The sequence below is a fragment of the Taudactylus pleione genome, unplaced genomic scaffold (assembly GCF_031769625.1).
Source record: "Taudactylus pleione unplaced genomic scaffold, aTauple2 ptg000611l, whole genome shotgun sequence".
NCBI classification, from domain to species: domain Eukaryota; kingdom Metazoa; phylum Chordata; class Amphibia; order Anura; family Myobatrachidae; genus Taudactylus; species Taudactylus pleione.
In genome coordinates, this window is record NW_028285013.1 from 2,410,070 (window position 1) to 2,422,449 (window position 12,380).

Here is a 12,380-nt window from a genome sequence, read left to right on the forward strand (position 1 = left end):
GCTCGCTATTCTTGGGGTTGGTTTTTCCTACCACAATTTTGCGAGCAGTTCTGACTATAAAATAACCCAGTGACGTGGTCAATGACGCTGCTGTTTTAATTATGCACACCCATAAAACGCCCGTTTTGACCTTTAAGCACGCCTGCGTTCGGATCTCCACTCCCCGTTTTCAAGCACCTTCCTCTGTTACCACCCAAATACGCCTCCTTCTGTCACTCAAAATAGCAGGCATTTGCTATTTAGCGAACAAACGATTTTTGGCCGCACTGACTGGTTCGCGCATGCGTATTAAAATCCGTACGCATGCGCAGTTGGGCAAACATCGCTCGGAACAAACGAGCGGCCGCTTACGAGCGGCTCTGAATCAGGTCCTCAGTTAGGACCACTTTTCTGCTGTTCTCTATGGGGGATTTTTTGGAAGGCATAACGCAGGGTAGGGGGCGAATTTAGACTTGGGGTTTGTTTTATTAGGTAGCTATTGTTCCAGAATAGGGCCTTTTGGGGTTCAGGTAATTGAGAAAACACAGTTTTTAAACTATTACCTCACGAATCCGCCATTATAGAGATAGGAAGATTCCATTCCTTGCGCAGCCTGAGTAGGAGCCTCCAGCAGGTGTACTCACCGTGGCTTCACTTAGGTGCACCAAGATGGCTGCCTTTTGTGGGTGGTAGCGGGGGCCAGGGCCGGGAGGAAGAAAGCGGTTGTTAACCGCGACCTGGGACCCGGGGGGTGGTGGGGCGGGCTGGGACTCGTGGACTGTAGCGGGCATTAGCGGCGGAGGTGGCGGTGCGGACATCAGCGTCAGTGCGGGTGGCAGGACCCGGGGGAGGTAGCAGCACACAGCTGCAGGCTTGGATCTTAAAGATCCGTGATACCTGCATCTGTGTTTAAATAAATAAACGCAAATATCTGTATCTGTATTGCGCAAGGAACACGTCCATTAAGGCGTCCATTAATTTCTGAGTGGCAGAAATTCTGTAGGTTTTGTGAAATTTCAGATCGGAATACATACGAATTACCACCGGACACAAGGTTCAAATCCCGACAGTGGCAGGCCGACACGGCTGAAAATCCTGATTGTCCGCAGGTAAGTATGAACTAACCTAACCCCCCTAACCATAACCCTCCTTCGGGGTGCCTAACCTTAACCTTCCCCCAGTGCCTAACCCTAATCCTCCCTCTAAGTGCCTTAATCTAACCCCCCTTCCCCACCGCCTAGGCCTAAGTCCCCCGGGGGGGTGCCTAACCCTAGCCCTCCCTCCCCCTAGCCTAACCCTAACCTCCCAGGGGGTGCCTAACCCTAAGTCCCCCCTGGGAGCCCTAAACCTAACCCTCCGCCCCCTGCGGCTGTCCGCAGCGGCGCCCAGCATCACTTCAATCGGGATGCCGGGCGCCGGCCTCCCGGCATTGGTAAAATGACAGGCATCTAGAATTAGACGCCTGTCATTTAACCCTCGCCAGGATAAAGCAGTCGGGAAGCCGGCTGTCGGGATTAGGTCCGCCGGCTTCCCGATTGCATACCTTCAGATCATGTCTAAGAGGCCTCAATGGGACATGTGAAACCGTAAGGTTTTTTGTCTATGGAATATATATATATATATATATATATATATAATTATATATATATATATATATATACAGTATATATATATATATATATGTATATGTATATATTCATCTTTGCTTTGACAACAAGGAATAAATACATGTCTTATGGTGGATTCTAAGTTAATAACCTTGGTAGATTTGGACTGAATGGAATTGCCTGGTTTGCAGCTGGGCGACTTTAACACACAGAAATGCCTTTGGTCTTTATTGAGGACTTTATTGCATTGATACAGAGTAAAGGTAACTGACTGGAATCCTAGGGGAGTGTCTGCGAGTCTATGAGCTTCTTACAATAAATGTCAGACTAAATTTGTAGAAGGTCTCTGATTTGTTTTTATTGCTGCAGCCATCGCTCTTTGTACCAGATCACTTTTTGGAGCTGCCACTTTCACCGGCTTTCAGAACATTAGTTACTTGATCATTGTTCTCCTTAATTTGGATCAGTCTCTGATAGACAGTAAGAGGTGGACATATTGTGGGCTGTCCCAGGGTGCATGAGAAGAATGCAGCCTATAAACTTCATTTGTGCATTAGTGTCAATATTTAACCAAGCTGTAAAGGCGATGACATTGTGTCACATATGATCAGGCAGATGCACTATATAAAACAGCTCACACCTGGGATTCTCAGTCTCTGTCTAGCTGGGGATACCTCTGCATCATGTCTTTTACTGGAACCTATAAGCAGGAGTCCCAGGAGAACTATGAGGCTTTTATGAAAGCCATTGGTGAGTTGGGGCCATATTGTTATACACAGATTATCTATTACCTGCAATGACCGAGATTAGGAATAAAAGGTTAATGATCTGACATTTGGACGCACGCAGGCTGATGCTGAGATGTTTGTCTGGTGTAGAATATGCAGATCAGTGCTGTGCATGCTGGGAAAAAAGCGTATGGTTATGTCCCTATGCAGATTTGGTTGCAGTTGTGCATTTGGGGCCTGATTCATAGGTGGGCACATGTTGCAGCCGTGACTGCTTCATTTTGCTAATGCCGTGCATATTAAAATGCACCATTGAAGATTGCCTCAACCCCATGGAGGCACTCCATCTGAACATGGCCGTCTGTGACAGTGCAATTGCCTCTATAGATGCAGTCAGGCCCAGCGACAGGGGGATACAAAGGGGCCACTTGTAGTGCGCCTCGAGATTCCAAAGGGGCTGGACTGACGCAGTTCGGGCGGTGGTTGGGGGTGCTGGAGATGAAGTGGCAGGGGGAGGCTGAGAGACACAGGGGCTGGGGTGAGGCTGAGAGACACAGGGGTTGGGGTGAGGCTGAGAGGTACAGAAACTAGGGTGAGGCTGAGAGGTACAGGAGCTGGGGTGAGGCTGAGAGACATAGGAGCTGGGTATGAGGCTGAGAGACACAAGGGCTGGGTTTGAGGCTGAGACACAGGGGCTAGGGTGAGGCTGAGACACAAGGAATAGGGTGAGGCTAAGACACAGGGGCTGGAGTGAGGCCGAGAGACACAGCAGCTGGGATGAGGCTGAGATACACAGGGACTGAGTTGAAGCTGAGAGACACAGGGGTTGGGGTGAGGCTGAGAGACACAAGAGCTGGAGTGAGGCCGAGAGACACAGCAGCTGGGATGAGGCTGAGATACACAGGGTCTGAGTTGAAGCTGAGAGACACAGGGGTTGGGGTGAGGCTGAGAGACACAGGGGTTGGGGTGAGGCTGAGAGACACAGGGGTTGGGGTGAGGCTGAGAGACACAGCAGCTGGATTTGAGGTTGAGAAACACAGGGGTTTGGGTGAGGCTGAAAACCATGGGGCTAGGAATAGACTCTGAGACACAGGAGCTGGAGTGAGGCTGAGAGAGACAGGGTGGGGAATCCCTGAGAATCAGGGATAATGAGGCCGAGAGACATGGTGGGGAACAATGATAGAGAGACATAGGGTGGGGATGAGGCTAGAGGACACAAGGAGGGAGGGTATGAGGCTGAGTGGAGTGGAAGTACTTTTTCCATCAAATACTGGAAATTCAATGGTTGCCAGCCATCGGGTTGCAGCTATCCGATGCCCATCCGATGGCTGGCTGTGGAGGGGGAACACACACCCCTGATCTCAGAGCAGTGCGTAAACAGTAGGAGAATAGATTCCGTGCACATGCGTACAACATCTATTCCCTATATAGGGGGTGCCTGGGGGCAGCCCAGCATAAGGTTCAGTGAAAGAGGTGATCATGAGGTTGGAGAGACAGTTGGGGATGAGTCAATGGCTGACCGGCATGTACCTACTGAAAGGGGATCGGGGGCCCAAAAAATGTGAATGTACTGGTCCCCAAAATTTCTGTTGCCGACCCTGGATACAGTTGCCAATTACGACACACCAAGGCCTGTCTAGCCACCCCCTGTTACCGCCCAGAAATACCCATCCAAATTGTACCTGTCTGCGTTATTAATTTTGTTATAGAGCGGTAACCATCAGGACATATGTCATACTTACCGACTAACTGGCTGCCCCTTCCGGGAGGGAGCAACCAGATCGGCATGACTGGGGGGGAGTGGCCAGCAAACGGGGGCGGGGGCGGCCAGACGACAAGTGTTTGCGGGCGATCGCGTCATTTTGGCACCCGCCCCCACTACACACTGCAGATATTACAGGCAGTGTGAAGCAGGGGGCGGGGCCAAAATGACGTGATTCCGCATGAATTGCGTCACCGCCCCCCCCGCTGCAGGGGTTTTACATGTAATTGCGAGGGGATAGGAGGGGTCGCCGGCAGCCGGGAGGCTTGCCTGCCTTCCTGGGAAGTCAGGAGCGGCACCCGATTTTCGGGAGGCTCCTGACCAAATCGGGAGGGTAGGCAAGTATGACATATGTGTAGTGTGGGTTGGACGTATATATGTACAGACCCGGAGGAAATAAATATCCACGTTCATCCTCGGATGAACGTACATCTCTGAAGCAGGCCCTGTGTGTGCACAACACATTTGAAGATCCTTACATATAAACACTGCTGACCACTAGAGAGGCGGAATGTGAGAGGGAAGGGTCACGCAGACATAGGCTGAGCACAGCAAGACATTATCATGCTTCCCTATAGGCCAGACGCTCTCACAATCTCTCTTTGGTCTAAGCCACAGTATATAGGAACAGGAGGAGACCCTTGCATGCATGGGAGTATAACAGTGGCGTTGAGTCATATAACAGGACGAAATCATCCAAAATGTTAAAATATGCCGCTTAATCTCATAAGACCAGCTACACAGTGTCGTCAAAAAGTAAGCTATCGGCTATGATGTTTAATGCCACTAAAGTCATGCAAAAGGGTAAGCAGATGGTACCTATTGTTTCCAATGACCCTATACCCATGCCTGCTGGCGTGTCCGGTGTGGGAGCTGCGGCAGAAGAGTGGCGCCTTTTGGACACAATGCATGCTCCACCAATCCCCACACTACATGTATAAGCATTGGTGGCGTCTGACCTGACTGGCGTTTTCCTAGTACTAGTGGGTAACTGGCCCTAAGGCCATGGTTAATGAATATCTATTTACTGTTATTTATTACATATACTCATGAAGTGATAGAGATAAAATACCAATTTGAACATTTATTATAGGGAAAAAGACAGAATTGCATCTCTATATAAAGGGAGTGCTAGAGGGCATGTGTGTGGGCATTGCCATACCTCGTTGTGAACCCCGGGATTCTTCTGTAGAAGCTGCGCTTTGCTATAGCCATGGTCATCCTGGGCGTGTGGTTACACCTCCCCAGCAGGACATCATTTCATGAATGCCCACGGAGACCCCCTAACAACCTAGCTATTTGTATAGCATATCTATCTATGATGTATAAATGATCATACTGGCACCTGACAGTGCTGTCACACTTTTCTGTTTCCAGGTGTCCCTGATGATTTAATCCAGAAGGGAAAAGATGTGAAGACTGTGAAAGTGATTGTGCAGGACGGTAACCACTTTGTGGTCACGACGACTACGGGGCCTCAGGTCCAACGTAATGAGTTCACTGTTGGAGAGGAGTCGGAAATGGCATCGCTGTCGAATGAGCCAATAAGGGTAAGGCCATCACCTTCACTATTCAGCCAGACACCTAAGGCCTGACCCCGAGTCGTCTGCGGCAGCCTGTTTAGTACTGTATGCTAATGCCATGATCATGCGGAAGGCTGCGTCACCCACTTTTTTTCATTCCGCAGCTGTCATCATTAAGATCTATCAGAAACAGGCACCCCAGCTCAGGCCGCGGCCGCCTGCGGCAATCCAACACGGAAGTCTGGTTAGATGCCTACGATACTCCCATGAGAAGGAGCTGTGCCATGCCTCCATGTGGTACCCAGTTGCCACCAGAAATGTCCATTTCACACAGAAAGAGCCATCAATGGATAGATCAATCCCTCCCCACCTTAAATCTCCGTCTGTGGCATGGTACAGCACGTACGAAGTCTGCGATTGCTTTTTTTTTTTTTTTTGTGGCGCATGAGCAGTTTGCAGATATTCCCGATGAACTGTCCATATGTGGAGGCGCGTCCGACTCAGTCAGGCCCATTACGTTATCATACCTTCCAACTGTGCCGCATTCAGCGGGGCAGTCCTGTTTTTCTGTCCCACCCGCGGGCCGCAGTATCCTGCGGTGGCAGTATCCTGCGGTGGGTGGGGGGGGGAGTTGGGAGGGAGCAGCAGGCAAGCAGAGGTAGGACATTCAGTAGTGTAGGGAGAAGCCTGGGAGCAGCTCTGCACCTTGGAGAGTGATGGACACACCCCTATAGTGACGTATATAGCCACGAGGCCCCGCTCCTTTTTACATAAAGCTCCCCTCTTTGTGGGCGCACGTATTGTCCCGCATGATCAGACTTAAAAGTTGGGAGGTATGAGTTATGGTCCACTGATGCTAAAACTTATTTATTTTATTAAATCCACACAGCAGCTCACCTGCCCAGCCTCTGCTGACACCTTACAGAGATTGCAGACCCTCCAACATGACCCCTTCCACTAGGTACAAAATGCTCTGCTCCTGGACTTTCCGCTGCATATATGATTGCAGTCACCTGTGTTGAACTGATTCATTGATGTGAAGGCTGTTTCATCACAGGTGACAGCAACAATCAATTAAGAGTGAAGTCCAGGAGTGGAGAATTTTGTACCTGGTGGAAGGGGTCATGTTGGAGGGTATGAGATTCATGTACAATACTCCTGGGTAAATATATGGTCTCCTCTCTATATATGTGAAGTACTTTGGATGCAGTTTTGCTGCTCTCTGTTAATGCTTCTAGTAGACTAAGGGGCCTATGTACTAAAGGGAGAAAAGCAGTAAAAATGGTAAAACCAGACAAAATACCCGTACATACCGCTTCTCAGTAATTTCCCTGCCAGTGCTAAGTGCAGGCTACAAAATGATGGTGTACCTGGGTCACTTGGTGCTGCCATAGCCACCAATAACAGCACTAAGGGGGAGATTGTGTTGTTGTCATTGTGTCCATTTGTTGATAAACATTTTACAAAAAAAAAAGGTCACTGCTACCGCTGCCGGCCGGGAGTCACGCCGGGAAAGGGGTCTCAGCTGTTACCACTGAGGGAGTGACTTAATGTTCACTCTCCTCGGCAGGTCTATTTTTAGCAACAGTTGCGGTAGCTGGCTCCTGCTTCGCTTGCAGCAGTGCAATTCTGTCTTTAGGCGCACCATTGACATTACACCTGCGAAATCGGGTGGTGGCTGGCGTTTCTACACCGTTGCAACGGCAACTCTCCCCCCCCCCCCTTACATGTGGGGGGCAAGTTAACTTAATCAACTCCTACAAGTCATCTAGACTTCTGGATTGCTATTAATTTCCATGGCGGTGAATGACCTTACAAAATAGTGAAGTGGAGTTTTCAATACAGTTCTGATTTTAATCTGTTGGGATGAAAGGAAAAAACTTGTTCGGATGTACAGACTTGAAGAAAATTTTTTGTGCCCTGTGGTGATTTATATAATTTTCCTCAATGGGATACATTTTATAATAATGTTTTTTTTGCAGCTGTTTCAAAATGTTGCACAATCGTCATGTACAGTGGTTTGCAGAAACACAAATTGCTTCATGATGTGTGGGAACTATCCTTATGTGTGGGCCATACACGGAGAGATAAAGCAGCCAATCCAACTGATTGGTGAGGTTTGGCTGCTATATCACACCGTGTATGGGCCTGTTGTCGGACCGAGCGCGCTCCCGTGGGGTCATACATCGCACCCCCTGATCTTACTGCAAGTTCAGTTGATCAGGAGATGCGATGTGCGATCCCAAGCAGAGCTATGCGGGAGGAGGGTGGAGCCGGCATATCGGGCGGTCGGCCACCCGATCGCACCGTGTGTGGGGATCGCCCGGTATGTCGGACGTCGGATCCCCTGTTGCCTCGCACGGTGCAATTGCACCGTTTGTGGCCCGCAATAGCACTTTTTATGTATATGTTGAGGATGAGTCCCACTTGTCTTTAGCACTCAAGAGGTCAAAAGATAATTTCTCAAAAATTTCTCAAACCTGTCTTCAAACAAGAGCCCATAGCAACATCAGATTCTAGCTAAAAGGTGTTAGATAAATTGTTGAATCTGATTGGATGCTATGGGCAACATCTCCACTTCTATAAACCCGCACTTTAGTAAATATACCCCTTATTGTCCAATCAATCTGATATCTTCACTTGTCCTCCTTTTGGGAGATCCACTAAACAAGGATATCTTGTGAGCCTACATGACAGCTTTGAGAACCAATAGTTAGACACTAAGGAAAACAAGATATATATAAAACATTGACATACAAGGTAGACAAAATAAATGCAGATGTGAAAACAAATGGTAGGCAGGGTCCACCTCGGTTTGGAACCACCCACTTTTCCCTTTGGGCTGTAGGGAGTCCATGACTGTTCCATGGAAGTCCAATAAGCTTGATTGCTTTATTCATCTTCTGGGTAGATTTGCAGCCATCTCATTACAAAGTGTTCCAGATTGGACAATATAGATGTCTTTTACTTGCTGCTTATCATTTTCAATACTATCAAATCAGGAGCTTTATAAATTCCCACAAGAAGTCCAGCCGTTTATACCAGCCTTTACACAGAATTGTGCATTTATTCCATTGGCTGTAAAGGTAACATCAGTCTACAACGTGTATGAGGCTGCTTGAGGGAGAGACCTTGGGGATAGGCCCCCATTAGTCTGAGGACAGCAAAGGCCTCTATTAGTATTGCCATAGTAGACCTCTTGCAAGGTCTATTCCAGCTGGTATTTGGTGCCTGAAACATGGCGTGTTATCTTTCTCCATACAGCCAACCTGTGCTGGTGATTGTGTGGGGAGATTGACACTGGAGGTCTATTTACTAAGCAGTGTTAGGAGACAGAATGAAAAGTGATAAGGTGCCAGCCAATCAGCTCCCAACTGTCATTTTTCAAACGCAGCCTGTGAGATGACAGTTAGGAGCTGATTGGCTGGCACCTTATCACTTTCTTGTCACTTTTCACTCTGTCTCCTAACACTGCTTAGTAAATAGACCCCACAATACCATATCCGGGGGTCACTTGAACCCTGGTTACACAACTGACCAGCCTATCTATATCAGCAACCTTATGATTGGTCCATTATGCAGGATTGTGATGCTGCTAAACCTTTAATTGGTATTCAGTAGAAAAAAAAATGTTCTATGGCTAATGGGTGACGTTGGTTGGTCTGGCACTATATGAAACTGTATACACTGGATTACATCTCTGTCACTTCTTCCAGACAACAGTAAATCTGGTGGACGGTAAACTGGTCGTGGACATTCAAGGAGTCAACTCCGTCTCAGAAGTTTCTGGAGATCTTCTCATCGACGTAAGATTTATGCAAAAATTTCAATCACTAAGCAACGTTAACAAGAGAGAAATGACTGTATGATTTAAAGCTGAAATCTGACTTCACTAGAGTGTGACTACCGTGAGTTATGTCCCCCACGTGGCTGTTGCAGGTTGTCAATGAGTGGGTACCAAGCGCACCTACCAATGGTGAATTGCAGGGCTCCATCGGCCACCAACAACGTTGTAGCAGGCCACAAAATACTTTTTTGAAGCCATGTTAGTGGCAATAAGTAATGTCATTTATTGGTGCTTATCATAGCGATAAGGAAATGCTTTATCGCCACAATTTATCAAAAAGATCTTGCAGAGCAGATAAGCAATACTAGGCTGTCACGGCAATACAGTAATAAAGCAGGAATAGTAACTTACTGTACCATCGCTCTGAAATTAATGCTACACATTACCTCTAGTCAGTAAATACCATGATTTAATAGCTCACTGAATAGGAATGGTTGTGAGCTTTTGGAACGTCACTGTAGCGTATTTTGTTTCTAATTGCATGAAATCGGATGCTCAGATTGTGAGAGTGGTCACCGGGTCTCTTATCTTTCAGGTTTTGACTGTAAAAGACATCAGCTACAAGAAAATCAGCAAGAGAGTTTAAGAGAAGAAAAATATTTTATAACTATTATCGTTTTAAATAAAAACTTGTAAAGAAAAACAAATCTCTTTTTTTTTTCTTTTTTTTTTTTTTTTTTTTTTTAAATTACATCACAGACCTAAGGAAAACATCTTCCGAAAAGCATCTTCCAGATTAATTTTGCAATGTTGTTCTTATGCATTATACAGCAGGGTTTATTGGTGGTGTCTGGCCCTCATTCAGAGCCGTACGCTCTGAGCAGAGCGCACGCTCTGAATGAGGGCCGGCCTCCATTTTCATGGAGCGTCCTCCTGGACGCTCGTATAGCTGTGGGTCACCACCCACAGGCTATACGAGCGTGCATTGTGATGGTCGCGATGGTCGAGACCATCGCGACCATCGAATTTGCGAGCCGGAGCCTGCGGTTGAGGTTTTCAACCGCAAGCTCCGGAGTGATTTTGGCTCTATCAGAGCCAAAATCACTCCCACTGACATCACTAGTGATGTCAGTGGGCCGGCTTCTGACGGGAGGCACGCCCCCGGCACGCCCACCAAAGGGGGCGTGCTGTCAATCAACATTGACAGCACGCCCCCTTTGATCGGACACAACGAGCGAAAGACTTTCCTTCGCTCGTCGCGTCTGGCGCATGCGCACGACGGAGCTCCCTCCGTCGTGCGCATGCTCAGTGCATAACATCGACCCACTTGCGAGCGGACAGCCGCTCGCGAGTGGGTCTGAATCAGGCCCTCTGTTGGCTAACTAGAGGGCTAGCTATGTACTCCCACAGACTAATGTAACAATTCCCCATTCCACCACTGTTACCAAAATACAAGCACAGAACATTAGGGAAAGGAGATAGCTATAAGTTAAAGACCAAATGATGGGCCTGATTCATTACAGATCGCTACTGCGATCGCAGCTGCGATTATGCTCGCAGTCGCACAGCAAAAATATACAATCGCAATGCCGTCGCAGCCCAACATAAGGACGCCCAATTCCCCTTACTCACATCCGTAATACTTAGCAAGTCTGCAAAACCATCGGTAACATCGAGTACCACCGACGTCACGCACACTTGCACAAGGTCTGACCTTACTCAGAAATTGTTAACCTTATCGCACGCAGTGAAAGTCCAAGCTGCATATGGCATCACAGTGGCTAATTTATGCACGCCCCTGTAAAGTGGTTGAAACGCCCTGGCACGCATGCGTTTCGCCGAACCCCCCCTCCCCCCGTCACCACCCCCAAATGGTCACTACCTGTCAATCACTCTGCGATGGGCCTGCATAGACACTTTGATCACAGTGAGACCTTCGTGCACGCGCACTGCGATGCATGCACAGAACGCAACAATCATCCGTCTGCGTGCGTAATAGCAGTTGCGATCGGTAATGAATCAGGCCCCATATTAGTATTAGGATCCCAGAGCAAGCACAGCAATTGCCCAATCAGTAAAAGCCTTCTCTAATACAACGAAGCAACCCTGGCATAATCTCCTGCCAAACGTAGCTATTTAAGGCCTATTACTATAAACAGGGCTGGATTAAAGGGGGTCGCCCCGGGCCCCCACACACAGTCCAGGGAACCGCTCAGTAATTCTACTTGAACGGAGAGTGGCCGGTGCAATAAAGTTTATTTTGTTTAATCGGTACAGCGTGTGTGACATCATGCAGCGTTGCAGCCGTTGAAAGAGATCAGGCAGCCGAGGAGCTGTGCTGCGGCCGGAAAACACATAAGGCAAGTGTGGGGGCTGGGTGTTGGGTCGCTGGGGAGACACTGGGGTGGGAGAAACACTGGGTTGGAGAGACAGAAGGGGTCTTTGAGGGGGCCACCAAGGGAGGCACTGCGGCCATATTGGAGGGGGACAAGGTAAGGAGCTGATTTATTGTAAGGGGCCCCCACAAGCCTTAATCCGGCCCTGACTGTAAGCATCTTGCCAAGATTATCCCACAGTACAGTGGGTCATAGGCAAACGCAGAGGGGGTTTCCGTCTGCCTGGAAACCCTCCTCCCCAGCCCACACCATTACCACAATAAAAATAGTAATATGATAGAATTTTATTAGTGGTGCATGTTCTTGGAATGGTGCCCACATCTCAAATAAAAACATTCAGCTCAGACAGGATGGACCTACTGCCACATCTAATTGGTTACTCTGATCGCTGGTCCTTTACAAACTGGGATTATGACACATAATACACTTTGTATGACACATATTAAAGCTGGATAAGTACTAATTATGCCCTCTTTCTGGACTGGCCACACTCACTCTAAAATCGACCATTTAGAAACCCCCTCTAGAAATCCTGTGTTTGCCACTGGTGGGTGGACACTTTGATGATGCAAATTGTGTCATCAAAAGTCGCGCCCCA

The 12,380-nt window shown here is 48.1% G+C and overlaps 1 protein-coding gene across 1 annotated transcript; it reads left to right on the forward strand.

Moving 5' to 3' along the window:
• Nucleotides 1-2,255: 2,255 nt before the first annotated feature.
• On the forward strand, nt 2,256-10,038 carry LOC148480519 (fatty acid-binding protein, liver-like). The gene is made up of 4 exons (XM_088454251.1): nt 2,256-2,336; nt 5,454-5,626; nt 9,316-9,405; nt 9,982-10,038. The coding sequence occupies exons 1-4, from the start codon at nt 2,270-2,272 to the stop codon at nt 10,030-10,032; spliced, it is 381 nt and encodes a 126-aa protein (XP_088310377.1). The 5' UTR covers nt 2,256-2,269; the 3' UTR covers nt 10,033-10,038.
• Nucleotides 10,039-12,380: the final 2,342 nt, after the last annotated feature.